Source organism: Mesoplodon densirostris, chromosome 1 (assembly GCF_025265405.1).
Source record: "Mesoplodon densirostris isolate mMesDen1 chromosome 1, mMesDen1 primary haplotype, whole genome shotgun sequence".
NCBI lineage: Eukaryota > Metazoa > Chordata > Mammalia > Artiodactyla > Ziphiidae > Mesoplodon > Mesoplodon densirostris.
Genome location: NC_082661.1, coordinates 33,274,211 through 33,296,501, shown reverse-complemented (window position 1 = coordinate 33,296,501; position 22,291 = coordinate 33,274,211). Strand labels below are relative to the sequence as shown.

The window sequence follows — 22,291 nt, the reverse complement described above, 5'->3', positions numbered from 1 at the left end:
AGATCCAGCCCTATGGGAACTGGTAATCTTGGTACCCAAGATGGATACATGTGTATAGCTTCCCACTTTCCATGAATGCAGCACACAGCTAGTGCTGGGAAAAGGATCCATTTCTGATTCCTGTCTACATCCTAGCATGCTAAGGGCCAAGGAAAGGCCTGGAAGTAGGGGGAAGGAAAGGCCTGGAAGTAGGGGGAAAGGAAAAGCCTAGAGGCTCTGAGCCCCAGGGGAAGGGAATGGTAAGAAAAAGGTTCTCGTAGGAGTTCCTCTTCCTACTCTGGGTGTTCCTGTCACTGTGACAACACTAATAAACCAAAACACTACCTGAACTCTAAAAAAAAAAAAAAAAAAAAAAAAGAATGTTACAAGAGACAAGGAAGGACACTACATAATGATCAAGGGGTCAATCCAAGAAGAAGATATAACAATGAAAAATATATATGCACCCAACATAGGAATACCTCAATATATAAGGCAACTGCTAACAGCTATAAAAGAGGAAATCGACAGTAACACAATAATAGTGGGGGACTTTAACACCTCACTTACACCAATGGACAGATCATCCAAAATGAAAATAAATAAGGAAACAGAAGCTTTAAATGACACAATAGACCAGATAGATCTAATTGATATTTATAGGACATTCCATCCAAAAACATCAGATTACACTTTCTTCTCAGGTGCGCACGGAACGTTCTCCAGGATAGATCACATCTTGGGTCACAAATCAAGCCTCAGTAAATTTAAGAAAATTGAAATCATAGCAAGCATCTTTTCTGACCACAATGCTATGAGATCAGAAATCAATTACAGGGAAAAAATGTAAAAAAACACAAACACATGGAGGCTAAACCATACATTACTAAATAACCAAGAGATCACTGAAGAAATCAAAGAGGAAATCAAAAAATACCTAGAGACAAATGACAATAAAAACACGACGATCCAAAACCTATGGGATGCAGCAAAAGCAGTTCTAAGAGGGAAGTTTATAGCTATACAAGCCTACCTCAAGAAACAAGAAAAGTCTCAAATAAACAATCTAACCTTGCACCTAAAGGAACTAGAAAAAAAAGAACAAACAAAACCCAAAGTTAGCAGAAGGAAAGAAATCATAAAGATCAGAGCAGAAATAAATGAAATAGAAACAAAGAAAACAATAGCAAAGATCAATAAAACTAAAATCTGGTTCTTTGAGAAGATAAACAAAATTGGTAAACCATTAGCCAGACTCATCAAGAAAAAGAGGGAGAGGACTCAAATCAATAAAATTAGAAATGAAAAAGGAGAAGTTACAACAGACACTGCAGAAATACAAAGCATCCTAAGAGACTGCTACAAGCAACTCTATGCCAATATAATGGAAAATCTGGAAGAAATGGACAAATTCTTAGAAAGGTGTAACCTTCCAAGACTGAACCAGGAAGAAATAGAAAATGTGAACAGATCAATCACAAGTAATGAAATTGAAACTGTGATTAAAAATCTTCCCACAAACAAAAGTCCAGGACCAGATGGCTTCACAGGTGAATTCTATCAAACATTTAGAGAAGAGCTAACACCCAGCCTTCTCAAACTCCAAAAAATGGCAGAGGAAGGAACACTCCCAAACTAATTCTATGAGGCCACCGTCACCCTGATACCAAAACCAGGCAAAGATACTACAAAAAAAGAAAATTACAAACCAATATCACTGATGAATATACATGCAAAAATCCTCAACAAAATACTAGCAAACAGAATCCAACAACACATTAAAAGGATCATACACCATGATCATGTGGGATTTATCCCAGGGATGCAGGGATTCTTCAATATATGCAAATCAATCAATGTGATACACCATATTAACAAATTGAAGAAGAAAAACCATATGATCATCTCAATAGATGCAGAAAAAGCTTCTGACAAAATTCAATATCTGTTTATAAAAACTCTCCAGAAAGTGGGCATAGAGGGAACCTACTTCAACATAATAAAAGCCATATACGACAAACCCACCACAAACATCATTCTCAATGGTGTTTCCTCTAAGATCAGGAACAAGACAAGGATGTCCACTCTCACCACTATTATTCAACACAGTTTTGGAAGTCCTAGACATGGCAATTAGAGAAGAAAAAGAAATAAAAGGAATATAAATTGAAAAAGAAGAAGTAAAACTGTCACTGTTTGCAGATGACATGATACTATACATAGAGAATCCTAAATATGCCACCAGAAAACTACTAGAGCTAATCAATGAATTTGGTAAAGTTGCAGGATACAAAATTAATGCACAGAAATCTCTTGCATTCCTATACACTAATGATGAAAAATCTGAAAGAGAAATTAAGGAAACACTCTTTTTTACCATTGAAACAAAATGAATAAAATACCTAGGAATAAACCTACCTAAGGAGACAAAAAACCTGTATGCAGAAAACTATAAGACACTCTTGAAAGAAATTAAAGATGATACCAACAGATGGAGAGATAGACCATGTTCTTGGGTTGGAAGAATCAATATTGTGAAAATGACTATACTACCCAAAGCAATCTACAGATTCGATGCAATCCCTAACAAATTGCCAATGGCATTTTTTCTGGAACTAGAACAAAAAATCTTAAAATTTGTATGGAGACAATATAGACCCCGAATAGCCAAAGCAGTCTTGAGGGAAAAAAACGGAGCTGGAGGAATCAGACTCCCTGACTTCAGACTATACAACAAAGCTACAGTAATCACAACAATATGGTACTGGCACATAAACAGAAACATAGATCAATGGAACAAGATAGAAAGCCCAGAGATAAACCCACGCACCTATGGTCAACTAATCTATGACAAAGGAGGCAAGGATATACAATGGAGAAAAGACAGTCTCTTCAATAAGTGGTGCTGGGAAAACTGGACAGCTACATGTAAAAGAATGAAATTAGAACACTCCCTAACACCATACACAAAAATAAACTCAAAATGGATTCAAGACCTAAATGTAAGACCAGACACTCTAAAACTCTTAGAGGAAAACATAGGAAGAACACTCTTTGACATAAATCACAGCAAGATCTTTTTGATCCACCTCCTAGAGTAATGGAAATAAAACCAAAAATGAACAAATGGGACCTAATGAAACTTCAAAGGTTTTGCACAGCAAAGAAAACCATAAAGAGACGGAAAGACAACCCTCAGAATGAGACAAAATATTTGCAAACGAATCAACAGACAAAGGATTAATCTCCAAAACATAAACAGCTCATGCAGCTCAATATTAAAGAAACAAACAACCCAATCCAAAAATGGGCAGAAGACCTAAATAGACATTTCTCCAAAGAAGACATACAGATGGCCAAGAAGCACATGAAAAGGTACTCAACATCACTAATTACTAGAGAAATGCAAATCAAAACTACAATGAGTTATCACCTCATACCAGTTAGAATTTCTGATTTTCATCAGAAAATTTACAAACAACAAATGCTGGAGAGGGTGTGGAGAAAAGGTAACCCTCTTTCACTGTTGGTGGGAATGTAAATTGATACAGCCACTATGGAGAACAGTATGGAGGTTCCTTAAAAAACTAAAAATAGAATTACCATATGATCCAGCAATCCCACTACTGGCCATATACCCAGAGAAAACCATAATTCAAAAAGACATATGCACCCCAATGTTCATTGCAGCACTATTTACAATAGCCAGGTCATGGAAGCAACCTAAATGCCCATTGACAGATGAATAGATAAAGAAGATGTGGTACACATATACAATGGAATACTACTCAGCCATAAAAAGACACGAAATTGGGTCATTTGTTGAGACGTGGATGGATCTAGAGATTGTCATAGAGAGTGAAGTAAGTCAGAAAGAGCAAAACAATTATCGTATATTAACGCATGTATGTGGATCCTAGAAAAGTGGTACAGATGAACTGGTTTGCAGGGCAGAAGTTGAGACACAGAAGTAGAGAACAAACGCATGGACACCAAGGTGGGAGAGCCGCCACAGGGGGGTGGGGATGGTGGTGTGATGAATTGGGCGATTGAGATTGACGTGTATACACTGATGTGTATAAATTTGATTAAAAAAATAATAAAAAAGCTACAGGGACTTATAAGAAAGATTCTAAAGGACCAGTATGTCTGAAGAGACCAAAAGAAGTTAATTCACACCGTTGCCCATGTTACTTGGCTTCTGGGGTTTTTGTTGTGGGGATGGGGTGGAATTCAGCTCCATGGCACTCCTTTATATTAGACTGTGTATATTAACATCTTTTAGGACTGGAAGGAGTTTAGGGACTATATAGTTCTAGCTCCCCTTATTCATTCATGTGTTTTGAGCTACAGTTGTCTGTTGAATTCCTTCTTTGTACCTAACATATAATAGGATCTACCATTGTGGATGCTGGATATACCATAGTATGCAACACAGACCTGCCCTAATATAGCTTAGGATCTAATAGGGAAGACAGACGTTAATCAGATAGCCACATAAATATGTAATTACACATTGTGGCAAGTGCTGTCTTTAGAGGGAAAATACAGGTTGTCTGAGACATGGATTAGGAGGGTAGACTCAGATCTGAGAAGGTCAGGGAAGGCTGGGATCTCAGGTGAAGGGCTTTCTGGGCAAAGTCTCTGGAACAGTAACCTCGTGGCCAGTGGGGAACTGAGAGTACGCTAGTGTGAGGGTGGGTGTTTTCTGAATGAGGAGAGGGTTGAACATCCCACTTCTGCTGAGTCAGGAGTAGAAGTACATCATCTACTGTTCCAATTTTCTCTTTCTTTTCACATTGAAGGGGACTTACTCAGAAGCCTGGACCTGTGACATTTGCACAGGTAGAATTATTTCCATCCAAAGACAGGATCTGCCCCACTTCCACATGGCCTCCAGTCTCCGTGAGCTCGGACTCTGTTGCTACCCACATCTCCAGATCTTCACCAAGGCACACTGGTGTCTCATGAACCAAGCAAGGTCATTTCTGTTGACCCTCTTTCTAGACCACTGATTCTGTTCACTCAGCATAGCTCACGAAGATCAGTTATGGTTGATAAAATCATATGTATGATAAAAAACTAGCTTAAGATGAAGTTTATACACAGTATGATTGCAACTATATAAAAATTGCCATACATTAAAAAAGACCAGAAGGAAATAAATAAAAAGAACAGTGATGTCTAGTTGGTGAAATCTTTTTTTTCTTAATTTTATTTTTTTTTATCGGGGTATAGTTGTTTTACAATGTTATGTTAGTTTCTACTGTACAGTGGAGTTCCTTGTGCTATACAGCAGGTTCTCATTAGTTATCTGTTTTATACATATTAGTGTATATATGTCAATCCCAGTCTCCCAATTCATCCCCCCCTTTCCCTTTTGGTGTCCATACGTTTGTTCTCTACATCTGTGTCTCTATTTCTGCCTTGCAAATTGGTTCATCTGTACCAATTTTTAAAATTCCATGTATATGTGTTAATATATGACATTGGTTTTTCTCTTTCTGACTTACTTCAATCTGTATGACAGGTTCATCCACGTCTCTACAAATGACCCAATTTCATTCCTTTTTATGGCTGAGTAATATTCCATTGTATATATGTACCACATCTTCCTTATCCATTCTTTTGTCGATGGACATTTAGGTTGCTTCCATGACATGACTATTGTGAATAGTGCTGTAAATGAACATTGGGGCTAGTTGGTGAAATCTTAAATGTCTTTTTTTTTCGTTTTCCTTTCATTTTCTAGATGTTACTTAATAAAATTATAGTACTCTTAAAAGAGAAAGTCATATTGAAATAATAATATTAAGGAGATGTCAGATCTCTTCCTCACTACTCAAATCTTTGATTTTTCTTTGATGTGAAGGACATACTTATAGGGGCTTTTAGAAATGTTTTAAATATGAGCTACAGAGAAACATTGGGTACGAGTAATAGCATGACAAGGCACAGCATTTCACAAAACATTTCTATAGGATGGAATTTTAATTTAAAACAGAATTCTGTTGTTGCTGAGTCTTGGGGATGCTGGTTTAAACTAGGTTAAGCGGGTTTCTCCACTGTCAGACTTCTCTGAAGCAGTCATTACCTAGTGGGTTCGTGAGCCCAGGATGGGGAGAGAGCATGCAGCATTCCCCAGATTTCTGGGAAACTTTCTTCACTCAGGTCCTTGTAGGCTTAGTGCTCTCTGGAACATGCTTTGGAAAATGCTTATGTGGGGAAAGAGAGCAAAAGCTGGTGGCTCCTGGGGCTCTAGATGGATCAGGTGAGGTATAACTATCTTTACTACCCATTCAGCAAGTCAAACTGCTCTGGAACCAGTTTTCTACTATAAAATAAGAGGATTGGATGAAATGAACTTCTAGCTCTAAAATGGGCCAGCTATGAAAAACAAGTGAATATGCTTGTAGTTTTGTGACAATGAAAGGCAAACTCCCTGAATGTTCAAACAGAGAATTTTCAGACCATCAAGCTTTATCTTTCCCTAAAGGCAGCAAGCGATGCCAAATTTTTATTCTGCAATCCATTTGGAAGACAAAAAACATTTGTTCCAGTTCAACAGGTTAGCATTCCAGGCTGCTATATACAGCAGGAAGTGCCCTCAATTCCCGTGTTAATGCGCTACCCACCCTTCTCAAGCACTTGCCAAATGAAATATAGTAAAAGTTTTCCTTTCTCAACCACCTCACTGCGTAAGGCCTTAGAGAAACAGGCTGATAGGAGCAAGGCTGGTTCCTGTGCTCTACTGGAAGAGGATCTTTCATGTCAACATAGTAGACGGAATAGAACACCCTGATTCCAGATAAAGGCTGCTTGCTGCTGCTGCCTTGCTATCTTTTATCATATACTTCTGTGGTTAGAACATCTTCTGACAGGAAGAATTCAGGGACCCTGCTAGGGAACAGCAGTTTTCTGCCATGTAACCCCTGAGGCTTTTGCTCCACCCTGAGAGGTTTCCCACGGGTTCAAAGGCCCCAGACCTCAGTTTAGACCCCTGTCTGCTCACAGAGGTCACCTCCTAAGCTGGTTCTTGGTTTGATCTCACTGCAAGCCTAGTTGCTGAGGAGTCTGTGCAGCTTCCTTCCTTGTTGCTCATCTGAGCTGTGGCCCTCACAGTGCCATCTGCCACTTGATAATGCTTAAGTCAGCAGGTGTTGTACATCCATCCCCTCATATTGTCTTATCACCTGGGAAGAACCTAAAAACTCCAGGGAGAAAAGAAGACTAGAATTGGAATTCAACTCCCTGGACCACTGCGGATAACTAAACGTAGAGCTTGTTGAGGTGTCACGTTTTCTTCCATTTCACCCCAGGGAGTATCACTGTGCTGCTGTGTGAGCATCCTTGACCTTCCATAACATCTGCAGTATTCTCTGCCTCCTTCTGCACAGCGGGGCTTCCTTGTGGTAATCAGCATTATGCCCCCGTAAAGAAAAGGGCCCGCATGCTTGCTTCGGGCAAGGTGATTAGGTGACGGAGCCTGGATTTGGATCAGAGTCAGACCCAAGACCTTGTGCTCCTTTTACAGAGGAACAAAGGAGCAAGGTCCGAACAATAGTTTTCAAATTGGTGCCCCACTGAAAGGGCTGCCTCTGATAGAAAACCAGGCCCTGTCACCTAATCACTTTGTATCGTGACGAAATTACTTAACCTCTTTGTACTTTAGTTTCTCATCTGTATAGCGGGGATGAAAACAGTATGGACCTTATAGTACTGGTCTAGCAGTTAAGTCAGATAATTCTTATAAAATACTCCTCACAACACTTGGCTGGTGCATGTCATGCCCTCATGAAATGTGGTGTGGTGACTTTGTTCTTCTCCTTTCTCTTCTGACCACCTAGTTCTTTCTCATATTGTCTTTTTACCTTTCCTCCTCCACCTTCTTTCTTACTTTATTCTTCCTTTCATTGCCTTCTATGCTTAAGAGCCAAAAGCATGACGTTAAAGTACAAATCTTTTAAAATTTATTGAATACAATTTATAGTTATATTTGTAATTATAAACAAGCACACTTAGTATTTTCCATGTCTCTTTTCCAGAGTACAGGCCACATACCAGGCCAGTTAAATCACAAATCTGGGGGTCAGACATCGGCATCAGTAGCCTTTGAAGCTCTTCAGATGATTCTAATATGATTCCAATGTGCATACACGTTTGGGAACTGCTAGATTGATGGCTTTCTACTCCCTCTATATTGTCTCGGCTACTTCAGTATATGGTTCTGAATCTTGGCTGCAATTTAGAATCACCTGAGAAACTTCTAATAATATGGGTGCTTGGGCTCTACCTTGGCTGAGGCCTGGATATTTCTAATGTGCAACCAGCACTGAGAGCCATAGTTCTAGAGGGATTGGTGTCCTGGTAGATCTTATGATCAGCACGACTCCAGGGACTCACTCCACCCCAACCTACCCCCACTATGAATTAAAATACTTTCTCATCTGTGTTTTTGAAAACCCATGTCTTTGTCTCCTTTCTGTTGCAAGCTGAATATGGAGAAGAATGATGTAATGCTGATAAGTTCTTGGTTTGTTTTGCCCTCAGTTTGGGATTGTGCTGGATGCGGGCTCTTCTCACACGAATTTGTACATCTATAAGTGGCCAGCAGAAAAGGAGAATGACACAGGGGTGGTGACTCAGCTAGAAGAGTGCAAGGTAAAAGGTAAGATGAAGAAAAAGGGACCAGGAGACAGTGGGCATGAGAGCATGAGAGGCATGTGGGAAGTGAAACAACCATGCAAGAAAAAGGGAAGTCGAGTGAGAACGCAGCGGAGCTGCTATTGTTGCTATTTTATAAATAATTGTTATTTTATTATCATTATGAAAACGGTACTGAAATCAGTCCTTAATGATGAAGCCCTTGAAAGATAAACTTTCAAATAATTGGGGAATAGTAACTCCCATCAACAGAACAATTCTATGTGCCATGCACTTAGTACTGAAAATGTGTTATTTCATCCTCACAATCTCCCTTTAAGGAATGTATTATTATTCCCATTTTTAAAAAATGAGGGCACTGAGGTTGAAAGAAGTTATGGCACTTGTTTAAGGTTACTTGAGCTAGTAAGTGATGGAACTGGGGCTCGAACTGAAATCTGCCCAAATTTAACTAAGCCCTAATTGGTCATATGATTAGCAAATATTTTCTCCTATTCAGTAGGTTGTCTTTTCGTTTTGTCAGTGGTTTCCTTTGCTGTGCAAAGATCTGCCCAACTTTAAACCCATGTGTTAGCCAGTGGTTCTCAATTTTGAACCTGCGTCGAACCACCTGGAGGGTGTGTTAAAGCACAGGTGCTCGCTCTCGCCCCCGAGTTTCTGGTTCAGTAGGTCTGGAATGATGTCTGAGAATTTGCACTTCTAACAAGCGCCCAGGTGATGTTGAGGCTGGTGGATCCAGAGGATTGCTGCTCTTAATCTTTGTCCTCTAATCTATGGCTTGGAAGGAATTTTCAAAAGCCTTTAGCTTCTGTATAGACAGGCAAATCATAGACCCTTAGGGCTGCGAAAAGGACCTTGTGGATCACTGAAGTCTTGTTTTATAGAAAAGGAAGCAAAAACCTGAAAGACTAGTGACTGGCAAGGAGGAACAGAACCAGGACAAGAATCTGGACCTCCAAGTTGCACTGCAGGCTTCCTGCTACTCTGAGTCACCGCATTGCATATTGAGTCTTTTCCTAGTTAGTTTCCTTTTAAGGTCACAAGACAAGTTAGAGTTGCGGACAGCAGCTCTTCCCTCTCCCTCCCGCCCAACACTCCCGCCCGCGCCCTCACCTTTCTGACCTTCATCTCTCTTGGCCTTTTGAGCCAGGGACTCACTGTTTAGTTTTGGTCAGACAGGTAACCTAGGCCCCAGAAGATAATTGACTTTTAGTTTGGTGGCCTGTGGGGTCCACTAATTTTCATAGTTTATCAAGAAAGCTGTAGATAGGATACGTTTCCAAGAGAGCAAGTCGTTCTACCCAGTAGCCTGATGTCCTCAGAATCTGGCCCCATCAGTTCTGAGGTAGTATTTCAAGCATTTCTTAAAATCCAAATCCCTCATTTTATTGACTTCTATTTAATAATTCACTGCCTTCCATTTCTTCTTCCACGTGTTGTTGTGGTGTTAACCTAGCAGCTGTCTCCTGAGACACATATCCCCATGCGTGTTTGGCCTAATAAATGCAGTAATTTTCCCTTCTCAAAAGATGGAGTTCTCTAATCAAATATTTAAATAGAAAGGTGAGTTGAAAGCTACCAGTTATTGAAGGCCAGGCTTTTTGAGTCAAAACACTTAGCTGAAAACTTGGAGCTGATTTTCTCATTACAGTTAAGTAAACAGGCTATTTAAAATTTGGTGAATGATATGGATCAGATATCTGGTTACTTATTGTTAGAGCAAATCCTCACTATAAAGCACTGAAAATGTAGATGTTTAGCTTAAAGTGAGCCAAAATTGTTAACTGTTAAATAACTTCAAAAAGAGTAAAGCATCTTGGCTCTCTAATCCTCTCCACAGCAGCAGTTAAAATGGCTCTAAAACTGGACAGTTTTACTAGGCAGACAGGGTATCAGAGTGGAAAAACTGCTGAGGAGACATGGGTTCTATGCCTGTTTCTTCTAACAAAGGAAGAAACATTACTTCAGAAATTTTAGGGTTAGTTAGTAGCTGTTCCTGTCTTTTCAGTAAAAGCCCATGTGCCTGGTACATATTTTAATTTTTGTTCTAACTGTTATCTTTTGCCTTTCCCATCTTCCAGGAATTAGTGTTGTTAATTACAACTTAGTGGAAGAAACGTAATAAAACAGCTATATAGAGTAGTTATCTATAAGATCCCCATTTAACTCTGAGAGAGCCTGGTTTTAGGAAGGTTATGCATGCAATTGAATGTGAAAATTGCGCCATCCAGTGGCAAGATTACCGAACAGCAGACAGACCGGGCTTGAGACCTGAAAATAAATCCTACCGAGGCTAGATTCAGTGAGTTACCCTCTAAGTACAAAAACTTAACAGATATCATAAAAAGAAATTGTCTCCTTGCATTTTCTCAGAAAACATCAGTATTTTCTCTAATAATGTGAAGATATGTCCTTTACTTTTAAAAACAATTTTCATCTGCTTCTACATTTTTCTCTAGGTCCTGGAATCTCAGAATTTGCTCAAAAATTAAGTGAAATAGACATTTATCTGACTGAATGCATGGAAAGAGCCAGGAAAGTGATTCCAACATCCCAGCACACAGAGACACCTGTTTACTTGGGAGCCACGGCAGGCATGCGGTTGCTCAGGTATAGCAGCCTGTACGGACTGAGAGCTGCAGGGAGATAGGTTTGGCAGTTGCTAGAGCCTCTGAGTTATGGGCGAATGCCACACTTCTCTAACACCCCAATTCTAGACATGCTAAATGTCCACACCTAAGAAAGAAAATCTCAGTAAGTGGGTAAAATTCCCAAACTCTTAGCTTGCATAATGATGGGAGTTTAAGTATGTAAAAAAAAAAAAAAAAGGCCTCTTGCTCATCTCCCCACAGGGAATTCAAGGGAGTGATGGCACAAAAAGAGGAAGATTGAGCCTTTATACTCTGGGATTTGGGGCTACAGATTTAGCAGTTCCACATCTGGGAGGAGGAAGGCCAGAGGAGATTCGCAGACATCTGGAGACACAAATCATCACAATTAGCACATCTTTACTGGTCACCACTTAGCATCTGTGGGCATTATTTGTTCATTTGTTTGTTCATTCATTCATTCAGTTTGTATTGACTGCCTGCTCTGTCCCAGGACATGGAAGTAGGTGACTCATCTTCCAAGATCAGAGTTTTGATACAAGGCGACCAATTCTTTGATAGAAGAGTGCTCAGAGCTGCTATGGGAGCATACTTGTCCCTGCCAAGAATGGGAGGAGGTCAAGAAGACTCACCAGAGGAGGGGATACATGAGCCAAATCATGAAGGACTTGTGGGGGGAGGGGGAAGGGCATTACAGGCAGAGCAGACATCATGCGTTCCATAACCTATGTTTATTTGGCACCTGTTACGTGTCAGACATAAGTCCCTGCTTTCCTGGATCTTGTGTTCTAACAGATGTGCAAAGGAGTGATATGTGAGAGACCAGGGCATGTTCAGAGGAGTATAGATAGTTCTGCATAGATAGAACGTAGGGTACATAGAGTTAATACTAATAATGACAATGGTAATGGTAGCAGCTTGTATTTGTTGGGCCCTTACTATGTTCTTAGCACTGTGCTTTAATTTAAATCACTGTAACTCTATGAAGTAACAGGTATTATTAACTACTATTAACCAGATGAAGGAAGCTGTGGTGTACAGATGTTAAGTAAGTCACCAAAGGTCACACACCTGGCAAGTGGTAGAGCCAGGATTCTGAGTGGGATTCTGAGAAGGCAAGACTCGGATCACAAAGTGCCTTGTGGGCCATGCTAGGGAGTTTGGAGTTTGTCTGGGAAACAATGGGAAGCCGTTAAAGGATGTTACACAACATGATAGAGAGGTGGATTGGAGGAGAGGAAAACTAGGGATAAGGAGGCCAGTTGATAGGGTAAGGAAGCCATTCAAATGAGAGCTTACTGGGGTCTAATGCCAGTTGGAAGGCAGCATTTTCTGACCCAGAGACTCTCAGTATTATATTGCCTAGATCTCGGAAGCAATTGTATTCCATCTTCATTGTGACAACCCTGGAAGATTTCTTCTTTAGATCTCAAGGTCTCAGACCCAAAAACCAAGGCAAAATATGAGAAAGATTTTTTTACCCCACTCTGGCACCAGCTGAGGTTGGGTATCTGTCCCAGGACGTTTTCCACTTGGTGTCTACTAGAGCCCTAATTAAAAACTTCAAGCAGAGCCTTGAGGCTACGTAAGCAGCTTGAAGCCACCGGCAATGGCTAATGTAGCACACATCAGCTCTAGGCTTGGTGATCAAACAATATCCAGCTACCACCACCACAGCAATTAAAATTACTCTGATAATTTCTTGGAGCCAGGGAACAACAACGAAAATGGTATTTTAAGAGGACCAACCTATGTAGGGATTGAAGGGATCTGGATTTGGAGAAGAGGGGCCAAAAGAGTAGTTATGCTTCTCCCCAAAGGAGGGCTTCTCAGACAGCCATGTGTGGGGATCTCCATCCTTCTATTTATTGCAATGAGTTTATGCTTCACTTCCTAGGGCAACTGGCTGGAAGTTCTGGCTGCAATGGGTAGTCATAGTTATTCAGACAAAACCAGTAACCTCAGCTCTTTGTGCAGGATGGAAAATGAACGGTTGGCAGACAAGATCCTGGCTGCGGTGGCAAAGAGCATCAGCAGCTACCCCTTTGACTTCCAGGGTGCCAGAATCATCACTGGCCAAGAGGAAGGTGCCTATGGCTGGATTACTATCAACTATCTGCTGGGCAGATTCACTCAGGTGATTGTCTCACAGCATCCATGGAGGTGGCTCCCTGTGGGTCAATGCCATTGATATCTCAGGCAGTACTTGGATCACTAGACAGAATGAATGATGGATAAATGAACAAATTAATTTACCCTCACATTTGCAGGGGTCAACAGAGGTATAATTCTCTCACAAGAACTCTTACTATTGGAGAATAAGGAAGCCATATACAGAGATACAGAAAAAAATTTTTTTAATCTATCATTAAAAATAAAGATAGCTAATATTTGCCTAGTGCCATGTGTCTTGTGCTATGCAAAGCACTTTTCATGTACTGCTTGACTTAATCTTCAGAATAACCATATGAGTTGTTCTCTCATTTTAGAGCCTCAAATCGAGGCCTAGAGGAGACAATTATTCTGCCCAAGGTCACATGGCTAATAAGCCAATGAGTAGGGATTTGAACTTGAGTCTTTCTGGCCCCAGATCTCGTGTTTGTAAACTGCTCCTATGTTGCTGCAGTCTGAGCTATGTCTTTGAAGCCCCTGTTTTCTTGCTGTTGATCTGATGCAGACTCAGGAACCTCTGGTGAGCTTTGTTTCACCCTTATCCTCCTGCTTCTTTGCCTTAGGAAGTCCCTGAGTCCAAGAAATAGCATGAAAAGGGGGATGTTCAGATCCTTCTACCACTGGTGACTGTACTGTCTTTCAGAAATTGGGTTGGTTTAACCTGAAACCAAGTGAAGGCAATACTCAGGAAACCTATGGAGCTTTAGACCTTGGGGGAGCCTCTACACAAATCACTTTTGTGCCTCGAAACGAAACGACTGAGTCTCCTAACAACACTCTGCACTTTCGCCTCTATGGCAAGAACTATGGTGTATACACACACAGCTTCTTGTGCTATGGGAAGGATCAAGCCCTCTTGCAGAAACTGTCCAAGGACCTTCAGGCAAGTGTAACTGAATCCAGACCACCCTCCCCACAACTGGGCCACCAGCCCCCGTGTCCTTCTTTTCTCTTTCTATTTCAGTAACTGGTCTGAAGTTGGTTACTGTACTTTCCAAACCTTTTCAGGCAGGATATCTAACTACATCTGTTCAAGCCCTGTGAATTGTCCCATCCAGACACCACCTCCTATGTTTGTTTACTGCACTGTCTCCAAGGACATGACTCAAATCCTTTCTTTGGAAATAATTTCTCACCCCTGTGGGGCTGACAATGAAAAGTACATGCTACAGTAGTGTGTGTATGTGTGTGCGTGTGCGCGCACACACAGTTTTTAAGCTCATTCCCACTTTTCAATCTCCATTTCCTACGAACTGCAGAAAACAAGGCTATTAGAAACAACCTGGAGAGGAGGAGAAAAAAACTTCAGGGAAAATGCAGAGTTTATGGATCAACACTTCAAATCTTGTCCCCAGACACTTTTTGCATTTTGAAGGCGAGAAAAGTTAAACATACTCAAAATCATGCAAGTACCAGCACATCCTGACAAACACAGAGCAAGGATGTCAAATCCAGCTGTTCCCTGTCTCTACTGAAAGGACAACCAGTTCTCTGCTTTCCTCCAAAGCTCGCTCTCTGGTTCTCAGAAACACTATCAATAAGATGACTGCCATGAGAGGAGGGGCTGCTGAGAGATGCCTAATGAGCCCTAAGTTTCCACTAAGCCTCTCATCCACAGCTGCCCCTTTACTTCTCTTGAACATACTGGGTTGTGGGTTGAAAATCATTTTGATACTCCTGCCTTAAATGATCGGAGGCACTTCCAGCTCTTGAAGCTTTTGCTTTTTGGCTTGGAGGTAGGGCCAGGGATATAGGCAGACCCCCAGAGAACTACCCTAGGCTCGGAATTTTGAGAGCCTTGAGAGTTTTCCTTATGGATCTGCTTCTGACCTACGCGATTAGTACCAAGCGCTAGGGGCCATTCTAAACTAATGGAATTTCTGGGCCCAGCTTCAACTATATTAGCTTTCTGTGAATAGCGAAAGTTCATTTACATCTGATACCACTTCTGGTGCCTGTTATACAAATATGACTGTTACCCAAGGGTAAAAAAGGCAGAGCAGGGGCATATTGATGCCAGGGCTGAGTGCCTGGCTGTTTTTCAATTGCTACACATTATTGAAGTCAGATTGGTGCTTTTGTACTCAAAGCATTTGCACATGATGCCTTCAAGTGATTTTTCTATTCAGGGTACAAATGGAACCATCCGTGACCCATGCTTTCACTCTGGATACCGGAGGAAAATGAACATGAGTGACATTTATGAGGCTCCCTGCACAAGGAGATTTGAGGAGACTTTTCCATTTTTTCCATTCCCTGAAGTTGAAATCCGTGGCACTGGAAACTATCGACAATGCCGGCGAAGCATCCTTCAACTCTTTAACACCAGTTACTGCCCTTACTCCAGCTGTTCCTTCAATGGGATTTTCTTGCCACCCCTCCAAGGGAATTTCGGGGTAAGTTTGTGACATGATGATGTATTTGTTACAATGGTTTTTGGTTGCAAATTACAGAACATGTGCCTACAAAGAGTTTAAAGAGTAGGATTTATTTTTCTCTCACATGGTAATAAGCCTTGAGGTAGATAATTCAGGGTTAGTTCTTTAGCTTAATTATGTCAGGCCGTGGGTTCAGCTTTTCAGTTATTTTCTTGGCCTTATTGTGGTGCTACGATGGCAGCTATTGCTCTAACTAAGTATTATGTCTTCACATGCAAAGCCAGCATAGGAAAGAAGGAAGTTTATCTCACATACATCTCTCTCCAACTTTGCAGAATTGCCAACAAACATCTTTTCAGATGCCATTGGCCAGAATTTGGTAAAATGCACACCTCTGGGGCTTCCCTGGTGGCGCAGTGGTTGAGAGTCTGCCTGCTGATGCAGGGGACACGGGTTCGTGCCCCGGTCCGGGAGGATCCCACATGCCGCAGAGCAGCTGGGCCCGTGAGCCATGGCCACTGAGCCTGTGTATCTGGAGCCTGTACTCTGCAATGGGAGAGGCCACAACAGTGAGAGGCCCGCATACCACAAAAAAAAAAGAAAAAATGCACACCTCTGAACCAATCTGTGATAAAGGGGAATGGGTTACCATGATGGTTTAGACTGATCATTGTTCATCCCCTGAAACTGGGGAGTCTTCCTGAGCAAACTGCTTTCCTCTCCTAGGTATAATCAGGAATCTGTAATCCAGGAGATGGGAGCTGGCTGTTGGGTAGGCACCCATTAGGATCTGCTACAGGTGGCTTCTCAGATGTCAGAAGAAGGAGAAGCAGCAGTTAGATGTCTTGGATAAGGATTTTCCTCTGTAAAGACACTTAGGAAGTAGAAACTCAGGGAGTCCCAAGGAAACAAGAAAATAGCATCATTTTCATTACATTTTGAAGCGTTGGGGGACCATTTGAATCCTGACTCCAAATCCCTTCTTTTCCTGATTTTCCAGAATAAGATAAAATATTTGAGCAGAAATAGAAGAGGTGCCCCTTGATCTAGTCATTATTCAAATGTCATATTTCGGTCTTGGAGACCAAGAATGATAGTAATCATTGTTTATTAGTATACTGCTAAGTTAGCTACCATCAATTGAGTTCCAATTATTGACTAACAGATCTGTTATCTCACTTAATCACTTTAAGATATCATTCAAAGAAACAGTGAGCTTTTGTCTACCTTCACACTCTTTCTCCCTTTTTCAGAAAAATAGATCCACATGTAAGGAAGGAGATTCTACTCCCCTCTCAAACCCCAGCAGAAGAGTTTCTCCCAAGGTCTCCTGGCCCAACCCAATGTCACAGAAAGAACTTCCTGGAGAGAGCACAGGCCCTGTAGTAATCATATCTGGCTTAAATTCTGGCTTTGCCATTTGTGAACTATATGGAGCTCTTCATTCCCTTGGTCTCTGGAAAACAGCAGTGGGTAGAATCAAGGATCCTGGCTTACCTTAACCATGGCCCAGACTGCAGTTTCCCTGCCCCTCCAGTTTCCTGAGGGAAATACATGACTGCACAATGATGGCAGAGTAATACTTGGTCATTTGTTGGCTCCAACCCCAAATTCAGAACAAACTAGACTCTCACCTGGATGCCCTATAGCTGAACTGGCACTGGCTGCCCATCCTGGACTTTTTTGAGCCAAGTCCCTTGCCTTGGATCTAGCTGCTGGAAGAGAAAGGAGGGTGCCACAGAAGGGAGGACGGTGGCCAGGAATGCTGGGAACAGCCAAGGGCCCTTTCCATTCCAGACATTGCTAGGAAGTATTGCAGTACATCTGAAGGAAAAACAATATATTATTTTGTGTTGATCTCTTAACTTTTTTGAAACCTTTGCCTCCTGGGAGAACATGGCCCAGTTCTCACCTTCAAGCTTGACAAAGGCTTCTGACTTCGCAGGGTTGGGGGTTGGGGGTTGGGGGTGGAATTTCTTGCCTTTGAATGTGCCTCCCCCAATCAAGGTAGGGATACAGAGTTGGAAAAGCATGGAGGAGCTCCTCCTGGTAGCTTTTCTGTTTGGTCACTTAGTCCCTCAGAGAAAGACTTGTACACTGAAAACCACAAAACACTGATGAAGGAAATTAAAGAAGACACAATGGAAAGACATCCTCTGTTCATGAAAGGCTTAACATTGTTAAAATGCCCATACTATTATACCAAAAGTGATCTACAAATTCAGTGCAATCCCCATCAAAATCCCAGTGGTGTTTTTTACTGAAATAGAAGAAAAAATTATAAAATTCATTTGCAATTACAAAAGACCCTAAATAGCCAAAACAGTCTTGAGAAAGAACAACAAAGCTAGAGGTGTCACACTTGCTGATTTTAAAATATATTACATTACACTTAATTAAAATTAATATAATTAAAACAGTATGGTACTGGCATAAAGACAGACATATAGACCAATGGAACAAAATAGAGTCCAGAAAAAAATCCACACATATATGATCAACTGATCTTTGACAAGGGTGCCAAGAATACACAATGGGGAAAGGACAGTCTCTTCAATAAATGGTATTGGGAAAACTGTGTATATCCACATGCAAAAGAATGAAATATATGATTAGACCATCCACAAAAATCAACTCAAAATGGATTGAAGACTTGAACACAAGATCTGAAACTACAAAATTCCAAGAAAACATAAGTGAAAAGGTTCATGACATTGGTCTTAGCAATGACTTCACAGATATGACAGCAAAAGCTCAGGCACCAAAAGCAAAAATAGACAACTGGGACTACATCAAACTAAAAAGTTTTTGCACAGCAAAGGAAACAATCAGCAGAGTGAAAAGGCAACCTACAAAATGGGAGAAAATATTTGCAAACCGTGTGTCAGATAAGAGGTTGATTTCCAAAATACATAAGGAACTCCAACAACTCAATAGCAAGAAAAACAATAACCCAGTTAAAAAATGGGCTAGAGAGTTGAATAGACACTTCTCCAAAGACAACATACAAATGGCTAACAGGTATATTAAAGGTGCTCAACATCACTAATAATCTGGGTAATGAAAATCAAAACCACAGTGAGGTATCACCTCATACCTGTTAGGATGGCTATTATCAAAAAAGCCAGGGGCTTCCCTGGTGGCGCAGCGGTTGAGAGTCCGCCTGCCGATGCAGGGGACGTGGGTTCATGCCCCAGTCCGGGAAGATCCCACATGCCGCGGCGAGGCTGGGCCCGTGAGCCATGGCCGCTGGGCCTGTGCATCCGGAGCCTGTGCTCCGCAACAGGAGAGGCCACAACAGTGAGAGACCCGCGTACCTCAAAAAAAAAAAAAAAAAAAAAAAAAAGCCAAAGACAAGTGTGGTGAAGATGTGGAGAAAAAAGAACCCTTGTATAGTGTGGGTGCAGCCAGTATGTAAAACAGTATGGAGGTTCCTCAAAAAATTAAAAATATATTTATCATATGATCAAGTGATCCTACTTTTGGGTGTTTATCCAAAAGAATTGAAATCAGGATCTGGAAGTGATATTAGCACACTAATGACCATTACAGCACTATTCTCAGTGGCCAAGGTGTGGAAACAACCTAAAGTTCTACTGATGGATGTTGACAGATGAATGGATTTTTAAATTTTTTTTTGAATTTTATTTTATTTTTTTATACAGCAGGTTCTTATTAGTTATCTAGTTTATACGTATTAGTTGTATATAGGTCAATCCCAATCTCCCAGTTCATCCCACCACCACCCCCATACCCCCAACCCCGCTTTCCCCCCTTGGTGTCCATACGTTTGTTCTGTACATCTGTGTCTCTATTTCTGCCTTGCAAACCAGTTCATCTGTACCATTTTTTCTAGATTCCACATATATGCGTTAATATACGATATTTGTTTTTCTCTTTCTGACTTATTTCACTCTGTGTGACAGTCTGTAGGTCCATCCACATCTCTACAAATGACCCAATTTCATTCCTTTTTATGGCTGAGTAATATTCCATTGTATATATGTACCACAACTTCTTTATCCATTCGTCTGTCGATGAGCATTTAGGTTGCTTCCATGACCTGGCTATTGTAAATAGTGCTGCAGTGAACACTGGGGTGCATGTGTCTTTTTGAATTATGGTTTTCTCTGGGTATATGCCCAGTAGTGGTATTGCTGGGTCATATGGTAATTCTATTTTTAGTTTTTTAAGGAACCTCCATACTGTTCTCCATAGTGCCTGTATCAATTTACATTCCCACCAACAGTGCAAGAGGGTTACCTTTTCTCCACACCCTCTCCAGCATTTGTTGTTTGTAGATTTTCTGACGATGCCCATTCTGACCAGTGTGAGGTGATACCTCATTGTAGTTTTGATTTGCATTTCTCTAATGACTAGTGATATTGAGCAGCTTTCCATGTGCCTCTTGGCCATCTGTATGTCTTCTTTGGAGAAATGTCTATTTAGGTCTTCTGCCCATTTTTTGATTGGGTTGTTTGCTTTTTGATATTGAGCTGCATGAGCTGCTTGTATATTTTGGAGGTTAATCCTTTGTCAGTTGCTTCATTTGCAAATATTTTCTCCCATTCTGAGGGTTGTCTTTTCGTCTTGTTGATAGTTTCCTTTGCTGTGCAATAGTTTTTAAGTTTCATTAGATCCCAATTGTTTTTTTGCTTTTATTTCCATTATTCTAGGAGGTGGGTCAAAAAAGATCTTGCTGTGATTTATGTCAGAGTGTTCTTCCTTTGTATTCCTCTAAGAGTTTTATAGTGTCTGGTCTTACATTTAGGTCTTTAATCCATTTTGAGTTTATTTTTGTGTATGGTGTTAGGAAGTGTTCTAATTTCATTCTTTTACATGTAGCTGTCCAGTTTTCCCAGCATCACTTATTGAAGAGGCTGTCTTTTCTCCATTGTATATTCTTGCCTCCTTTGTCAGAGATGAGTTGACCGTATGTGTGTGGGTTTACTTCTGGGCTTTCTATCCTGTTCCATTGATCTATATTTCTGTTTTTGTGCCAGTACCATATTGTTGTGATTACTGTAGCTTTGTAGTATAGTCTAAAGTCAGGGAGTCTGATTCCTCCAGCTCCATTTTTTTCCCTCAAGATTGCTTTGGCTATTCGGGGTCTTTTGTGTCTCCATACAAATTTTAAGACTTTTTGTTCTAGTTCTGTAAAAAATGCCATTGGTACTTTGATAGGGATTGCATTGAATCTGTAGATTGCTTTGGGTAGTATAGTCATTTTCACAATATTGATTCTTCCAATACAAGAACATGGTCTATCTCTCCATCTGTTTGTGTCATCTTTGATTTCTTTCATCAGTGTCCTATAGTTCCCTGAGTACAGGTCTTTTACCTTCTTAGGTAGGTTTATTCCTAGGTATTTTATACTTTTTCTTGCAGTGGTGAATGGGATTGTTTCCTGAATTTCTCTTTATGATCTTTCCTTGTTAGTATATAGGAATGCAAGAGATTTCTGTGCATTAATTTTGTATTCTGCAGATTTACCAAATTCATTGCTTAGCTCTAGTAGTTTTGTGTTGGCATCTTTAGGATTCTCTATGTATAGTATCATGTCATCTGCATACAGTGACAGTTTTACTTCTTCTTTTCCAATTTGTATTCCCTTTATTTCCTTTTCTTCTCCTATTGCCATGGCTAGGATTTCCAAGACTATGTTGAATAATAGTGGTGAGAGTGGACATCCTTGTCTTGTTCCTGATCTTAGAGGAAATGCTTTCAGTTTTTCACCATTGAGAATGATGTTTGCTGTGGGTTTGTCATATATGGCCTTATTATGTTGAGGTAGGTTCCCTCTATGCCCACTTTCTGAGACTTTTTATAAATGGGTGTTGAATTTTGTCAAAAGCTTTTCCTGCATCTATTGAGATGATCATATGGTTTTTCGTCTTCAATTTGTTAATATGGTGTATCACATTGATTGGTTTGCATATATTGAAGAATCCTTGGCGTCTCTGGGATAAACCCCACTTGATCATGGTGTATGATCCTTTAAATGTGTTGTTGGGTTCTGTTTGCTAGTATTTTGTTGAGGATTTTTGCATCTACATTTATGAGTGGTATTGGTCTGTAGCTTTCTTTTTTTGTGGAATCTTTGTTCTTTGTGTCAGGGTGATGGTGGCCTCATAGAATGAGTTTGGGAGTGTTCCTTCCTCTGCAATTTTTTCGAAGAGTTTGAGTAGGATGGGTGTTAGCTCTTCTCTAAATGTTTGATAGAATTTGCCTGTGAAGCCATCTGGTCCTGGACTTTTGTTTGTGGGAAGATTTTTAATCACAGTTTCAATTTATTACTTGTAATTGGTCTGTTCTTATTTTCTGTTTCTTCCTGTTTCAGTCTTGGAAAGTTATACCTTTCTAAGAATTTGTCCATTTCTTCCAGGTTGTCCATTTTATTGGCATAGAGTTGCTTGTAGTAGTCTCTTAAGATGCTTTGTATTTCTGTGGTGTCCGTTGTAACTTCTCCTTTTTCATTTCTAATTTTAT

The 22,291-nt window shown here is 40.6% G+C and overlaps 1 protein-coding gene across 2 annotated transcripts in view; it reads left to right on the top strand.

Annotated features, from left to right (window-relative positions):
- ENTPD1 (ectonucleoside triphosphate diphosphohydrolase 1) overlaps nucleotides 1–22,291 on the top strand; it is a 94,558-nt gene that overhangs the window by 63,388 nt on the left and 8,879 nt on the right. The window contains exons 3-7 of one of the 2 annotated variants that reach the window (XM_060111655.1): nucleotides 8,530–8,647; nucleotides 11,103–11,253; nucleotides 13,230–13,389; nucleotides 14,068–14,311; nucleotides 15,687–15,820. In XM_060111655.1, coding sequence (XP_059967638.1) covers nucleotides 8,530–8,647; nucleotides 11,103–11,253; nucleotides 13,230–13,389; nucleotides 14,068–14,311; nucleotides 15,687–15,820 — 807 coding nt within the window. Of the gene's footprint in view, nucleotides 1–8,529; nucleotides 8,648–11,102; nucleotides 11,254–13,229; nucleotides 13,390–14,067; nucleotides 14,314–15,553; nucleotides 15,821–22,291 lie in introns of those variants that run through there. The other variant, XM_060111647.1, reaches the window with a different exon arrangement.